At 48.0% G+C, this 17,079-nt stretch overlaps 1 protein-coding gene across 5 annotated transcripts in view; it reads left to right on the forward strand.

Moving 5' to 3' along the window:
* The first annotated feature begins 2,785 nt into the window (after window positions 1-2,785).
* The window catches only part of SCLY (selenocysteine lyase), a 60,136-nt gene continuing 45,842 nt past the window's right edge, over window positions 2,786-17,079 (forward strand). For 3 of the 5 annotated variants that reach the window (XM_075569513.1, XM_075569511.1, XM_075569512.1), the window contains exons 1-2: window positions 2,786-2,914; window positions 10,763-10,845. In XM_075569513.1, coding sequence (XP_075425628.1) covers window positions 2,822-2,914; window positions 10,763-10,845 — 176 coding nt within the window. In that variant the 5' untranslated portion in view covers window positions 2,786-2,821. The remainder of the gene's footprint in view (window positions 2,915-10,762; window positions 10,846-17,079) is intronic. The other 2 variants (XM_075569515.1, XM_075569514.1) reach the window with 2 other exon arrangements.

Raw genomic sequence — 17,079 nt, forward strand, 5'->3', positions numbered from 1 at the left:
GGCGATAGTTATGCGAACACGGGGAATGGCTTGTAGGCCATCCCCCTTCGCTCATTTTTAGGAGGGAGATGTCATGATAATATCAAGAGCTACTAGGTCGTTTAATTCCCTTTGCTTGAGGGGTTAATGAGCTACACTTGTTTAACAAAATACCAAATGCTGGGTTTGAAACTGGTCAGGACTGTTTCTGTCTGCTCTGAATTTCAAAGGAACTTACATGGGGCGGGGGTCCATCCTGGATAGCCCACTCAAGGTGTCAATTGTTTTAATCAAAGAAGAGCAGCTTCAAAGTATTCTGTAGAAAGGGGTGGGCTTATGACGGTGCCTTAAGAAAGTATTGCATCTTAGGCTAAGGCCCCGGTAACTCAGCTGCAACGCGCGCCCGCGAGATTGGCGGCGCGTGCAGCCGATTACCTGGTCTGCAGGGAGCTGCAGGAAGAGAGACCGGGGGGGGGGGGCGTGGCGGGGGAGTGACGGGGGGGCGGCCATGACGTCACCCGGCAGGTTCGCCCTCATTGGCTGAACCGCCGGGGGGCGTGCCGTATCGCTCGACGCGAGTCCTGCTCTCAATTCTATTGAGAGCAGGAGAAGCTCTCGCCTCAGCGCTGCGGCCCCCCCTCGCAGCGGGCCCGGCGCCATTGAGGGGAGGGCTCTCGTCCCTGCAGCGTCCGCCACAGCGGACGCTGTAGTAGGCAGCGGGGTCAAGCCCTAAGTCTGGGGGAGATTGTTACAAGTCAGATCTGACCAGGGGCATGCTTGGAAAGCATGGCAGACCTCATCTTCTGAACCAGCGCCTCTCTGTGAAAATCCATAGCATGTGGTAATGTACTGTATAGGATTTTCTGTTTTACCCCTTTTATTTTAAGAAGCTTTTCTGCTTTATATTGTAACTGTATGTTTGTTTTGTAATACCTTTTCTGTAGTTCAAGCACTGTATTTTATATATATTAAACCATTTAATAAGTAATGCTTTGGGCTCTGAATGAACTTTGTACACGCTGGAGAGAATAACTTGCTAAATTCGGGCACATGTTACTACAACTGATTTTGTGTTAAAGTGCATAGTGTTTCCTATAATAAACAGGTACCTGAGGCCCTGCCAGATATTTTAGTCTAAGATCTTTTATCATATCTGCATAACCTCAGGTGGTGGCAGTGGATGGTTCTGATGTGCAATTGAGTAGGGGTTAATATTAACTCGCTGGTTCCTTGCAGAGGAGAAAGGTGGGCTGGCTAGAGTAGCCGTATGTATTAACCCTGGTTGCATATCTAAAGTCACGTGCTCACTTGTGTGCTGTTCGTGGCGGTGGTATATTGGGACGGCTTGAGGAGAGATACAACTCATTTGAGGGACCCTTGAGGGGGTGAAGATTGGGGCAGCTTGCGGGTTGTGTATTGATCCTTGATCCTGTAAGAGGGGATATTGTCCATTTGACGGACCTTAGCAGAGGTTAAGAGTGGATGCGCTTGCGAGCATCGGTATTAACCCTTGTTCCGTATGCAGGTCGCGTGCTAGCAGGGAGTTGTAGTACGTGACAAAAGCTACGGATTGTTTCAAATAGAGGGGACAAAATCACCAAGTCCTACAGCGTATGAGTTTTTTCCTCTCAACAAGAAACGGAATGTCCATTTTAGATTTTTAAATGTATAGGAAGAGAGGTATCCACCCAGATCCTACATGGATTTTAATCAACCCAACTAGGAATGAAAAAAATTGAAGGACTGTGTATTCCATGAAAACATATAATTATTCAGGAAAATCTAATTCGGAATTCCCTGTGCGCTTTTCCCCCTTTAATATGTGCACCAATACAATCCACACAATGATAAGTAATTAGCTAAGTTGCAGATCGATCCGTTCTCCTGTGATCGATCGACAAAGATTTGGCTCAGGGGTTCACTAAATGGCTGACAGTGCAGCAGAAGAGGACAAAGGATGCAAAGTTTTCTGGGGAAGATCATGTGACTAGGCAGTCACTAGATACAATTGGTGCACTGCTAGACAGAGGGCAGTGCTCAAAAAAGGGTTGTGTCTGAACCTGTTTCAGAAGAGGAAGGGGATGTGACTTTGTTAATGGTTGCTATAAAAAAGAAAAAAAAAACACTTGTTCCATTATAATAACAAAACAATGTAATTCAGGGTTGTTTAAAAAAATGCTCCAAGTATTTTCTCATAGTACAGACAGGGTTGCCACCACTCTGGGTTTGACCCAGAGACTACGGATTTTGACCACATATCTCCTGGCTACGGGTTTACTTAGTAAACCTCCGGGTGGCAGCGTTATCTCCCGTATCCTCCTGGCATCTTCCCTTTCAACTCCTGTCAATATGGCCACGCCTCATTGCCATGTCAACAGGAATGCCAAAGAGACTCTATGTGACGCATGGGGCGCCACGTTGCCATGATAACGTGATGCCTCAGTGCCATAAGGCGTCCTGTTGTCATGGAAACTTCACGCCGCGTGATGACGTCCTGTTGGCATGGCAACGCAGCGCCTTTTGACGTCGCGCGGCCATACTGACGAGTTGCAGAGGGGGATGCCGGAAGGTAAGCCATAAATTAAAAAATGTTGTCTCCGGGTCCGAGTACAGAACTGATTTAAAAATAAAAAAAAAACACAGGATATAGCTTGGTCTGCAGCTTTAAGATTTCTCCCGTGTGAAACTCAATTCTCTTTCCTGTGATCCAAGACTGTCTCCTTTTCCTTCCACTCTATCAATCCTCCTCCCCTCATTATGGTGTGTGAGCCTGACTATCCTCCCCTCTCTATGGTGTGTGAGCCTGTCTATCCTCTCATCTCTATGGTGTGTGAGCCTGTCTATGCTCCCCTCTCTATGGTGTGAGACTCTTCCCCTGTCCTCTCTACGATCTGCTAAGAGTAGACCCTCTTCCTGCTGCCCTGCACATACACAAGTGAGTGCACACGTGTTTAGGGTGATCATCACATGGGATCAATTGGCTTCCTGTGACAGTATGCACCTGCTAAGGAGACACTTGAACCCTTTAGCTGCTGGACAGGTTCGCAAGGCTCTCAGAAAAATAAAACATTTAACACTTTGGCTGCTAGAGTGGCATAGGGTTAGGGCACCTTGTTAACTAAGTGCAGGTAATGTATAATAGGTGCAGGACAGGACCCAGGTGCTGTGCTTTGGAAGCATTTATGGTTTTATACATCTACATTACATATGTTCTGACCAGCTATGCCGGAGTACAAGACAGTTCTACATGTTATTAAACTTTAGGGCCAAATGTTAATATAATGTTTCAAAAATTCCATAAATACATTTGATGCAATATTTATTTCATCTGTATACAATATTAATTCAATGAATAGTATTAAAAAAATATATATAAATTGGTGCTGTGGTTTTGCAAATAAACAGCAGTTCTCTTTGCCGCCAATAGTACCATCACACATCAATCAGCGAGGCTGTTCTTTGTGCAGAGAAGGGGCTGATGCAACCTGGCAGACCTTTAAGGGCTAATTATGATCATGGCACATCCGCTGGTGAAATTGGGGTGGGTGTTCGTAAGGTAGCAAGGAGATGTTACAAGACACATCATGAGATCAATGGCGTCTTTCATTAATTAGTCCTGAAAGATAGAAATGGCAATGCGTCAAAACAAACTTCTCATTCGACAGTGTATGTATTAAATCAGCAATCTGCTCAATTCGCCATGAAATATAAATGTCTCCTCCTCCCCTTGTTAAATACCCCTTGCTTCAGCCTTTAGCAATCCTGCCCTTTTAAACCTCTGTAGTTGAATTCGGGAGAGATGAAGATGCACAAATGTTGTCTCCCTGGGACGGCACTCGTTGCCACGGTAATAGCGGACGCCAGGAATATAGTAAACGGGTGAAACCGGCAAAAAAATGAAGATTTGGGACAAATGAGAAGTTTTTGGAGGGACTGCCGCTTTACACATTCCTTCCAACTGTATATTGTTAAAACCAGCTCTAGCTGCTGTACCTATTCCTGCCACAAGGAGCGCTGCACTGCCTGTCTCCCATTGGCTGAAGCTCAGAGCCTTCTGGTCATTACAGCGACTTGACTGATATGAATAATGATCCGCAGGTTGTAGGAAAGTTATCACCACCTCTGTTTTACGTATATATTAGTCATTCAAAATGAATCCAGAAATGAACGGTTTAGAGGTAAACTGTGAGATACTCACGTGGTTGTAAGCTCCTGTATCCCACTTTGACAGAGGAACTAAAGCGTACCGATTTTCATGTTGCAGGATCTGCTTTAGTACAACCTCATTTTAAATATCAAGGGTCAGTGCGGCTGTGCTGTCTGTACTGTAATTAGTGGAGAATTGGACAGTATATTGCATAGCTTGTGTGTGTTTTTTTTAAGTTGTATGTTAAGTTTTTATCACTTATAATAATTTTTAAAAGACGGAGGGAGGGTTTGGGGGACAGTAAAGAAATTCAGGCGGGGGAGATGGACGAGTAGCGATTGCTTTACAAATAATACGATCAAAGAAGCAGCCGGTCTGGAAAATTCCAGACTTAACAAGAAATTGAAATAAAAAAGAAAATTGTTAAAAAGAGTATGCAAGATTGACCCTTAAAGCAAAATGCAGTGTTACAGGGAGTGTGTGTCACAAGGCACAGATTGAGGTAAGGATCCCTCAGGGAGGCGTGAGGCCTCTAACTTCTCTTACCTGCTCTCAGCCGGCTCTTCAGCGACGCGTCGCCATGACGTGGCATCAAATGGCAACGTCATGACGCCGCCTAAGCCAGGGAGGGGGGGGAGCAGACAGGGGCGCGAACAGAAAAGTTTACGTATCCCTGGTGTAGAGTACGAGGTCCCCAATTTATTTGTTATAGGTATTCTGCGTTAACTGGCTCTGCACGTCTTTATCCCAGGCTGTGCTGAAACGCTGTGTAATACGGCAGACAAGCTTATAGGGATCCATGTGAAAATGGACACAAAGTAAAAGGTGACACTGCTCATTTGCATGTAATTTCCCAGAATCCCTGGCTGCAGTGGAAGCGCTGGATATAATGGGGAGAAGCAGGGTTGTGTGTGTGTGTGAGACATGGAATGTGCTCACAAGCGATATTTTTATTTGCGCACTATAGAGAAAGCTAGACAAGTTATACATGATCTCTGATCTATTTGTTTCTTAATTTAGAAACGTTTAGGGGGTCTTTTCTGGCCAAAGAACATGTAACTGCTGTTAGTACTTGCAGAACGTGTTTACAATCACAACCTGAAGTCCAGGAATAGGTTTATTTAGTAATTATGGTAATGTATGGTCCTGTGTCTCACTGTCCCTTTCTCCACCCAACGGAGATATGGCAGCTACGGTGTGCGTGGTGCGTTACCGGTGGCTCACAGGAGGCCTGAATCTCCGCCGCTGGGAGCCTGGGGTGTACCTGATCTGTTTGCTGACAGTGCCTCCACCTGCAAGGGATCCCAACTTGGTGGGATAAGCCCCTTACAGGAACAATACCAATAATACACACACTCAAGTATATACTAACAACCTTTACTGAACACACTATAACAGTACCCTGAACCACACAGTATAATAGGCCCAACCCAGTACCACCAATGACTGTCCCCAAAGTACATAGGGTGCTTGGCACTAATACAATAATGTCCTCCCACAATGTCAGTGCCCACCCAAAAGTGTTGGAGATAGCGCTATCCCGTGAAGTGTTGGTGCACTTAGTTGGGTACCTGCCCTGGCTCCAGCATCCGGGTAATGCAGATTAACAAAGGGGATCCGTCTGATTCAACATTGTCCTCCGCGATGGCGTCTGCCAACGCGTGGGGTGAATTCCTGCGTGGATAATATCACCATACAGAGTCTCTTACAACCGAGGTGGTCTGGTCCCAGTTTGCAATTACCGTGCGGCGTCTTCACTGTGTCCCTGACACTAGACTTTAAGTGGGGAAGCGTCCCTATCTAAGGGGGCCTTCCCTGAAGCAACCACAAGCTACCGTAAATCGGGGCCTAAGAGGGGGATATACTAGGCCTAGTCTCAGAGCCACTGGCTCTGAGACACTACCTTCTTGATTCAGCTCCCTCTTCTGACTGGCGTGGCTCGCAGCGCGCCAAAAGTATCTATTTCCTGAGCAGGGGAATCCTCGAGCCATATTGGATTTCGCGTGGCATGTGATTCCCAACCCCAATGCCTTCTGGGGATTGTAGTTCCTATGCGGAGTGTTCTTGCAATGGCCGCCGCTGTCTGGGTGTACAGCGCATGCACGAGGAGTACCAAGATGGCCCCGGCTATTCTGAACACCCTCTGGGCATGCACGAACTGTTACTGCGCATGCGCGGTATATCTAATATGGCGGCGTCCTTACCGAAGCGCTCCTGCGACCAGGTCGCCCCTACAACTCACCGCAACTCCCGGCACTGGCCGGGTGCACCCCCGCACCTTCCCAGCAAAGGTAAGAAGGGGGCACACGGGAACCAAACGGGGGACCTGGCTGCATCCTCCCCCTGGTGGAGACTCTAACCTCCCCGCTTGGAACAACATAACACAGCCATCAGAAGTTATATAATAAAAATGCATAACGTATATACAACTTAACACATTGCAAATGGCTTTACATGAGATTGTACATTTCTGTGAACATCACAATCACAGCTTTGATCTTGCTGCAAGACCACTGCTGAGCCTCATAGTTGGGTGCCCCAAATGAATCGTAGGCTACCCAGTTTGGAGGGTACCTAACACGGCTTCGGCAAAGCCCTTCTTCAACTCCCTCTGGGGAGAAGTATCCGTACTCTTGAGGTTCAGCCTCTCTCATTGGGGGTACTAGTGTCTCTATAATGTCTCTATGAGGTATGAAACAAGGACTTCTGGGTTCCAGAGGAGGGCTCATTGGAGTCACCGGAGTAGGTGTCGGGGACGGGGCCCATTACCCGACGCTCCTTCGTTAAGTGCCCCTTGATTTTGGCCCGCACAACTGGAGGGTCCTTCCATCGGATCCCTGGTTGTTTCGGTTATTCTCTGGATTTCCCTCAGCTCTGGCTCACGGCAAATGGTGTAGCCTCTATTTCTGGATCGTCATCTCCCACTTGCGGGATAGGCAGAAGATGGTTGCGGTGCCAGACCTTACCTGGTCATCCGCGTCTTTTATGCGGGAGACCAGGAGGCCCGGCATCTGTGATTCGACTTCATAGACCCCATTGCGTCAGCGGTTGGCCAGCTTGTGTTTACTGAAAATCCCTAGGTTGCGGAGGAGAACGGCATCTCCAGGACGAATTTCCCGATGGCGGAACTTATGGTCGTAGCGCTGCTTGTTACCGGCATTCAGATGAGCAGATGTTTTCTCCGCTAATTGGTAAGCTTGTTGTAGACTGTCTTGGAGCCGCTGTACGTACTTGAAGTGCATCCTGTTGGGTACCCCATCGGTAGATACCCTCACACAGATATACACCGGCAGCTGTGCTTCTCGCCCGAACATCTGAAAGTAGGAAGTGAATCCCATGGATTCGTGGCGGGTACAGTTATAGGTGAGCACCAAGGATTCCACGTGTTTACTCCACTCGCTCTTCTGAGAGCCCTTCAGGGTGCCGAGCATGTCAAGGAGAGTACGGTTGAACCTCTGTGGCAGAGCATCTCACTCCGGATGGTAAGGAGTCGTTCGGGACTGGGTGATATTTAACAGTTTAAGCAACTCCTTGATGAGGTTACTTTCGAAGTCCCGGCCTTGATCTGAGTGCAGGCGATTGGGCAGTCCATAATGGATAAAGTACCTCTCCCATAATATTTTGGCAACCGTAATGGCCTTCTGGTCTTTGGTTGGGAATGCTTGGGCGTGTGTAGTGTAGTGGTCTGTGATCACTAGTACGTTGCCGATGCCTTGAGCATCTGGTTCAATGCAGAGGAAGTCCATACATACGAGGTCCAGAGGACCTGAGCTCTTCAGATGAGCCATTGGGGCGGCTCTGGTAGGCAGGGTGTTCCGTTGTATGCACTGTGAGCATCGGTGGCAGTGGTGTTCTACTGATTCTCTCATGCATGGCCAGAAGAACCGGTCTCGTATCTGTTACGCTGTGCTCACCACAAACTAGACGAGACCCCTGTGCTGTGATGGGAATAGGCAAACACCAGCCACAGACACAGGGACCCCATCCGGAGTGTAAGATGGTCTTGATAGCCGGGTCTGGGGTCGTAGAGGTCAGGGTAAACGTTATACTTGCCGGGTTCGGTGCAGGAGAGGTCCGGAGCGTAGAAGGTACTATTGCCAAGGTCAGGGTTGGAGAGAGGAGGATCGTCGAAGTTCAAAGCTGGGGTCAGGGTAGGAGAAGAGTGGAGAGCCGAGGTCAGTATTCCAGATATGCGTGGGTCCAAAGGCAAGCCAGGTCGGTACACAGGAGATCAGGATTAGGAACGAAGCGACAGAACAGGAACAAGGCAGGATAAGCAGAGGCAAACACAGTGCACCGTGAGTCTGCTTAGTCAAAGTGCCAGTGGCACAGCTGAGCATATATAGGTGATACACACCAATCCCTCAGGAGGGAGGAGCGGAGGCACGACCTCCGAGGGGTCCAGAGATAGGTTGGATGGGGATAGACAGGTGTAAGAGATGGAGCTAATGAGCTCTGTTGACACGTAGCTCGGGCACGCCATGCGCTGATGACGCGCAACGCGATCTGTATCCAATCCCGTGATGCGTGCAGCGCAAGTAGTGGGCACCGCTCCAGCGGGGGAAGCCCTGCACGTGCGCGAGGAGGCGCGACGCCGCGGGAAGCCGGCAGCAGGTGCCGGGATGGGCCGCGGGATGGGCGCGCGTGACCTGCACATGGGCGTGCGTGGGTCCACGTGGCTCATTACAGTATCAGACCGAAGGTCTTGTCCACTCCAAGATGCCTAAGGTAAGAAGGGGACACACGGGAACTAAACAGAGGACCCGGCTACACATTTATTGCCCTGTCTGTTTACTCCTTCTCTGCATCATCTGCCTTAGATGGCTATCTTTCTTTTTTTACTTTTGTGTTAAGCTCATGGAATCTTTGTAAATCAGTATCGTTGACCTGAGGAAGAGAGAACTCTCAAAAGCTTTTCTTGTAGAAGGGGGGCGCAACATTTTCTGAGGGGGACGCGGCACTTGGAGGCCCCACGCTCTTATCCAAGGCATTTAAATTAAATGCCGGGGGGAGCATGCAAGGCCTCTGTATGTTACTTACCTTGCTTACGGCGACTTCTGGTCGCCATGACATTGATGCTGCAGTTCACATGACGACATCACATGATAATGTCGTGACGTCAGAAACGCCGAAGACAAGGTAAGGGACGGGGGGGGGGGGGGGGGTGTGGGGGGAGAGCTGGCAGGGAGGTGCAGGCAAAAAGGTTTGCACACCCCTGTCCTATAGCATCAATTGTAAGTCCAAATAAAAAAGGTATCACTTAATACTGAAGTACTTGTTTATTTAGTAGGAAGACCCAAGGGTCCTGGGGGATCTGGATGGCTTGTGATTCAATTATGATTTCTGCAACCATTGTGTGACTTGTATGATGTGTGGGTCAAGCATGTTGGTGCTCATCAACATGTAACTTGTATCAAAAAAACAAACAAAGCGCACAACACTCATCGTGAAAAATGTAATAAACTATGTTTATATATAAGGTGTTTCAAGGTTATGCGTACATCAAGCATAGAGCCACAGAGTGGCAGTTACCAGCGTCTGCAACCAGGAACCACCAGAGCTTCACTCTCCTTTCCACCTACAGGTAGGTGAAATGCCAGATAATTGATGACTCTGCCACAGTCTCAATGTCCTGTAAATAGCGTCAATACGCTTAGTGGATCCTGGGGAGTAGTTGTCCTTTGCTCGCAAGTAGTACTGTAATGATTCAGACCTCACTTGGCAACCACAGAGGCAGGCAACAGTGCGGCACATGCGCAGAAGAGGAAATCAACTCGGTGTTCAGCAAACCGTTTGACAACAATAAAATACACCAGTGAAGAAGTGGCCTGTTGAGCTACGAAACGCCGCATAGGAGAGATACCATTCAACCTATACTTTTATTATTCATATTCCAAGGTGTATTTTATTGTTGTCAAACGGTTTGCTGAACACCGAGTTGATTTCCTCTTCTGCGCATGTGTCGTGCTGTTGCCTGCCTCTGGTTGCCAAGTGAGGTCTGAATCATTACTGGCAGACGCTGTTACTCAAAGCAGAGCGGGCGCTCTGACGTCACAGAAGGGCCCGCGGGACCACGCCGTCACGCTGCCTGACTGATCGGGAAACACAGTGAGGTCTGCAGAGGAACCTGTGTACTACTTGCGAGCAAAGGACAACCACTCCCCAGGATCCACTAAGCGTTTTGACGCTATTTACAGGACATTGAGACTGTGGCAGAGTCATCAATTATCTGGCATTTCACCTACCTGTAGGTGGAAAGGAGAGCGAAGCTCTGGTGGTTCCTGGTTGCAGACGCTGGTAACTGCCACTCTGTGGCTCCATGCTTGATTAATCTACCTTGATGTACGCATAACCTTGAAACAACTTATATATAAACATAGTTTATTACATTTTTCACGATGAGTGTTGTGCGCTTTGTTTGTTTTTTTGTTACTAGATTCTAGGGTCTTGGGCTACCCTTTACACAGCAGCAGACGCTCATCTACATTGGTATTTATTTATTTACCTTTTCCACATGGTGGGGTGTGTTTTTTTGATTTAAATTGACATCACAATTAACACTTTGTATTAAGTATATATTTTAGTGCGCACTTATTTATTTTTTCTATATGTAACTTGTATGTTGTATTTTCACAGGACATGGCACAAAATGCAGGGACAGTCACTGAGCCAAGCGAAGAGAGTCAATGTCCAGAGGAGAGAGAGAACCATTCAGAACGGTGGGTTGTAATCAAAACTTTCCCCAAGTGCGCATAGAGGGCTGACATAACCCTATTAAACTACACTAGCCCTGCTCGATAGGAGTGGATGATATCATAGGTCAGGGCTCTTTAAAGGGGTCAGAGCATAAAACATTTGGGAGTAGAAGGGCCACAATCCTATTACAATGTCATTTTAGATTCATTTACAGACGTGTAGATAATAATAATAATAGCATGTTCTTGTATAGCGCTGCTAGTTGTACGTAGCCCTTTACAGAGACATTTTGCAGACAGTGCCTGCCCCGTGGAGCTTACAATCTATGTTTTTGGTGCCTGAGGCACAGGGAGATAAAGTGACTTGCCCAAGGTCACAAGGAGCTGACACCGGGAATTGAACCAGGCTCCCCTGCTTCAAACTCAGTGCCAGTCATTTTTATGCAGCGCCACTTATGTACATATCACTTTACAGCAGTAACACACGTGACATAATAGGAATAAGCACTTATAATACATAAAAGGAGAGGGAGTGGCTCAGTGAGTAAGGACACTGACTGGCACTGAGAGTTTGAAGCAGGGGAGCCTGGTTCAATTCCCGGTGTCGGCTCCTTGTGACCTTGGGCAAGTCACTTTATCTCCCTGTGCCTCAGGCACCAAAAACATAGATTGTAAGCTCCACGGGGCAGGGCCTGTGCCTGCAAAATGTCTCTGTAAAGCGCTGCGTACAACTAGCAGCGCTATACAAGAACATGTTATTATTATTATTAAAAGTAGATATTAGTAGGAAAGGAGTCCCTGCCCCGAAGAGCTTACAATCTAAGTTATTATATTTCAACAACTATTACCGTAATTTACAAGTATTAAAAACGGCACTTAGCTGCCTAAGCAACTAGTGTGAAACTAGAAGGAGCAGAGTCCACGGGCCCATCATGGGTCGCATCGTGGTCCGCATCACGTCTCAACGTGGGCCGCATCACGTCTCATCGTGGGCCGCATCACGTCTCATCGTGGGCCGCATCACGTCTCAGCGTGGGCCGCATCACGTCTCATCGTGGGCCGCATCACGTCTCATCGTGGGCCATATCAGGGCCCATCGTGGTCCGCATCACGTCTCATCGTGGGCCATATCAGGGCCCATCGTGGTCCGCATTACGTCTCATCGTGGGCCGCATCACGTCTCATCGTGGGCCGCATCACGTCTCAGCGTGGGCCGCATCACGTCTCAGCGTGGGCCGCATCACGTCTCATCGTGGGCCGCATCACGTCTCAGCGTGGGCCGCATCACGTCTCAGCGTGGGCCGCATCACGTCTCATCGTGGGCCGCATCACGTCTCATCGTGGGCCATATCAGGGCCCATCGTGGGCCGCATCACGTCTCATCGTGGGCCGCATCACGTCTCATCGTGGGCCGCATCACGTCTCATCGTGGGCCGCATCACGTCTCATCGTGGCCCGCATCACGTCTCATCGTGGGCCATATCACGTCTCATCGTGGGCCATATCACGTCTCATCGTGGGCCGCATCACGTCTCATCGTGGCCCGCATCACGTCTCATCGTGGTCCGCATCACGTCTCATCGTGGCCCGCATCACGTCTCATCGTGGTCCGCATCACGTCTCATCGTGGGCCGCATCACGTCTCATCGTGGGCCGCATCACGTCTCATCGTGGGCCGCATCACGTCTCATCGTGGGCCGCATCACGTCTCATCGTGGGCCGCATCACGTCTCATCGTGGGCCGCATCACGTCTCATCGTGGGCCGCATTTGACCCATGGGCCGCCAGTTGAAGAGCTCTGTTATAGACTGTCATTGAGGTTCAGGTCTTTGTTAGAGAGGCGAGGGGAGCAGCAATCATACTGTGTCCCCTCCTGTTTTTAAAGCCGCAATCCTCTCTAGAAGCCTACTGTATATGAGTTTAACGCAGAATGTTAGCATCGTGTCACCAAAAAATATTTTGTAAAAGTAATGTCTTGCTTACCATGGAAACCTTGGGGAGAACTCCATTTTAACCTCCCCGGACACTTAATTTTTCAAACCCCCTTTATCTGTTAAATGGAGCATTAGTTAAAAAAAAAAAAAAAAACAGTTGTAAAGAGCAGGCCGATCTTTTAAACTAAGTAAAAATATGCACCAAAATAGCGATCAGAGGACACTGCTGCTTAAACTCCCTCACTCTGCCTCTGCAGGTTTGCGGCATAAAGGCAGAGAGAGGTCTGTGCATGGAGCAATAATTGCAGATATGGGGCATTCTGATAGCACAAATAAAAAGGGAAGTGGGGACGAGTAGGAGAGAAAACAGTTATACTATTTAAATATATTTGGTAATAATACTATAGCATTAATGTATATAGCAATAATGTACAGGCATACCCCGTTTTAAGTACACTCACTTTAAGTACACTCTCGAGTAAGTACTTATTGCCCAATAGGCAAACGGCAGCTCACGCATGCGCCTGTCAGCACGTCCTGAACTGCAATACCGGCTCCCTACCTGTACCGAAGCTGTGCGCAAGCGGGAAGACTATAGAGCCTGTTACAAATGCGTTATTTACATCAGTTCTGCACGTATATGACGTTTGCAGTACAGAACATGCATCGATAAGTGGAAAAAATGTAGTGCTTCACTTTAAGTACATTTTCGCTTTACATACATGCTCCGGTCCCATTGCGTACGTTAATGCGGGGTATGCCTGTAGTAGGGAATAAAAAAAAAGGTGTGGAGCAGTCACAAAATCCCATGTGTAATCTCTATGTTGTGTTCCAACCTCTATATTGTTAGGTCAGTGTGGAGGCTTACTGTACCTGCTCCGTGCAGAGGACTTCAGTCATTTTTATCCCATTGGTGATGAGGTTTCCAACTCTTGGTACAAGTACAGTACATGCACACAAGGTCTTACCCAGTGGTAATATTTTGTATTCTAAGTAGCTTACACTATGTACGCCAAAGTGTCTGTTCTCAGCCGAAAATCCCTATTGAAGTCTATGGGAATTTTTGTCCCAAAAACAACTTGAATGACCACTTCGGCGTACAGTGTATAGAATGACCCCCTTAATCCTCAGCTTCTAGGAGAGAGACGGCTGTCGAGGAACCGAGAAATAAACATAACGTTTGCGCTGAGCATAAATAAAATATATGTAATTATCTAAAATTTCAACTGTAAAACGGGTATAGAAAACGGACAAGATTTGCCAGAGAGAACTCCCTTTCAGAGCAAAGAGAATGTGGTCCTTTGATTAATTTGATGCTGCTTTTCATGCACCAGTTTTGCCATAGTTTAAAGCCAACAGACTTTGTTAAATAGACTCGTGTCATAAGGAAAGTTTTGATCCGTTATGGTGGTAAAAAGGCAACATAAGGCTGGCATTCACTAGGGTGCAATACGGGTTATCACACATCGATTCTGCGTTAAACGCCATTGATTTGAGTAGGATTTAACGCGGGATCGTAGTATGATGTTTTGTATCTCTCCTTTGTGAATCTCCCCCTTAGAGAGAGATCCAGCACACTTGTATTTTGGTGACATCATAAATCTCATCCAAATCCAGACATTGGGTGGGGACGTGAGCAGAGATCCCAAATGATGGCAGGGATAATAAATACAATAGAGGGGTCCCTTGCAGTTCTGCAGAGCGTTGGATGATTGTTCAGTATTGAACAGGTCTCAGCAAATAGGCAAAAATGGGTCGCACTCAAATGAAATAACATACTCTTACCTTTGTTAAAGATGGTGATCGTGAATGGCGCCTGTTAGTAATGGTCTCTGTCTGTCACCTTTTGAGCAAAATATCCAAAACATAAATGGGAACTGCCCACACTACTGCAGGTGTGGCCAACTCCAGCCCTCAAGGGCCACCAACAGGTCAGATATCCCTGCTTCAGCACAGGTGGCTCAATCAGTGGCTCAGTCATTGACTTGAGGACTGGAGTTTTCCACCCCTGCACTACTGTATAATGGGAAAGGTCAACACTTACATTTTATAGCTGAATACCACAAAAACAGGGGCGCCCATATTTAAGTAATTCAGAAATGAAATATGTGGACGTGTTATGAGAAGGTTGTCCACTGTGAATGACAATGGTGTGTGGGCAGGATGGTAACTGGGTCCATCTACTCTGCTGTACCACAATGTGCATGTGCAGGACGGAAGTATGGTGGCAATCACAAGAGCATGGGCAGAATGAATGGTGAACCCAACCATGACTAAATCCTGGTTATAGCATTGTTATGTATATCTTAATTTATATTTAATTTAATAACTACTACAGCTGTACTTAGCGCTTTTCAAGAGAGACAATACAGTACAGGTAGTTATAGTACAATAAGTGAGCCAAAAAAATCAGACTATAGGTAAATAAATCCCTGCCCTGAAGAGCTTACAATCTAAGTGGTATGTTGGGAAACTTACAGAGACAGCAGGTGAGGGAATAAGTGCAGTAGATGGCAGTCATTGGTAGTAGTGACTGTGGGTGTGGGACAGTAACTGAGCCCAGTCTATTGGAGCTCTTTATTAAATGGTGAGTTTTAAGGTTTGCTTGAAGGTGGGGAGAGAAGGTGCTTGGCATATACTGAGTGTGAGGGAATTCCACAGGTAACGGACAGTGAGGGAAAAGGTTTAAGGCGAAAGAGCAGTGGAGGTGAAAGGGGTGGGGGGAAGACAGATGTGGGTAGAGCAGGAGACGAGCAGAGACTGTAACGCCTGTATGCCCGCAGACCTGGCCAGTCCCCAGTACTGAGGTGGGTAAGGGTATAACATGCACCCACAGCAGTGAGGGCGTGCCCGGAGTGTGGTAATTGCGTTGCCGGGCCTGGTGAGTAAGGGTTAACGTTATACTTGCTGAGTCCGGAGTGCCAGAGATCGTAAGGTAATGTCCAAGAGCCAGGGTTCAGGGGTTGGAGAGAGCAGCGTAGTGATGTTCGAAAGCCAGGGTTCAAGGGCAGGAGAAGGCAGCGTAGTCAAGTCCAAAGCAGAGTTCAAGTTCAAACCAAGGGAATCCAAACGGGCAGGGACAGAAACCAGAGCTGAAACAGACAAGGGAGCTAGGCATAGACACTGCACACACAAGAGCTACAGGAAAGCTATGCAGAGCAAGGACTGAGAGGAAGGAGTGGGGTTATATGGGAAGAAGGACCAATAGGGGTGAGGGGAGGAGCAGAGGTTTGAATAGGTAATTGCAGAGATAGGTCTGAGAGAGCAGGGGAGGAGACAGGGAGGTAATCTAAGGTAATAGCCTGCAACCGACGGGGGGCGGAGCCAGTGCCTGGGGACGGGTGATAACGAGCGGGTGCGCGCGCCTTCTGTAACCTTGTTATGCGTGCGCACCGTGCGTGTACTAGAGCGTGGGGGAAGCATCGCGGAGGAGGTGCTCGGCACCAGAGACAGGGGAAGGAGGAGCAGAGGAACCAGGTAGGGAAAGGGCTGGGATGACGGAGGCACGCCGAGGGGCGCGTGTACCTCGATAGGAGGCAAGCGATCGGGAGCGCGCGCACTCGGTGAGGGGACCGCGTGCACTCGGTGATGGGACTGTGCGCGTGCGCAGAACGAGTGCCTGGGCGTGCGGACCGTGCCGTGGAGGAACGGCTCAGGGAGGAGGATAGAGGTTGGGGACGTAGGGGAGCGGAACAGCTAGGAAGCTGGGAAGCGCGAGTCCCCCGATCCGTTACAGAGACATAGCGAGAGATCAGAGCGGATATGTAGGGAGGAGCAGGTGAGTGTAGAGCTTTGAAGGTAAATTGGAAATCTTTCTGAGCGATCTGAAACTTGATGGGAATCCAGGAATGGGAGAAAGTTAACTTATTCTAGCTGCAGAATTTTGGATAGTTATACCAAACAAGTATTGCTCCGATCCCTCATTACTCTGTATTTTCCTCCCTTCAAGTTTAATATAGATTCCGTGTCTTTGGTATCTTATAATAGACTTGGCGTGTAAAGCCAGATTTCACAGAGACTCTGGGGCATGTTTCATTGTGGCAATTATATCAGCTGCTGCTCTGTCTCCCTCAATGCTAAATAAAGTGGATCTGAACAGTCTTTACCCAGACTCTTAGAGATGATACCATCCCAGTTGCCCCAAAGGCAGGCCCCCGAAGAGAGTCTCCCCACTATGCTTGGACAGGGTTAACATCATCAGCAAAAGACAAACACAACTTCAAAGACCTGGAGTTTGGTCAGCATCTCCCCCTGCATCTTTGCAGTTGGTATGTATGTATATCTTTATTTATATAGGGCCCTCCAGGTACACAGCGCGTCACAG

This window comes from Ascaphus truei, chromosome 14 (assembly GCF_040206685.1).
Source record: "Ascaphus truei isolate aAscTru1 chromosome 14, aAscTru1.hap1, whole genome shotgun sequence".
NCBI classification, from domain to species: Eukaryota; Metazoa; Chordata; class Amphibia; order Anura; family Ascaphidae; genus Ascaphus; species Ascaphus truei.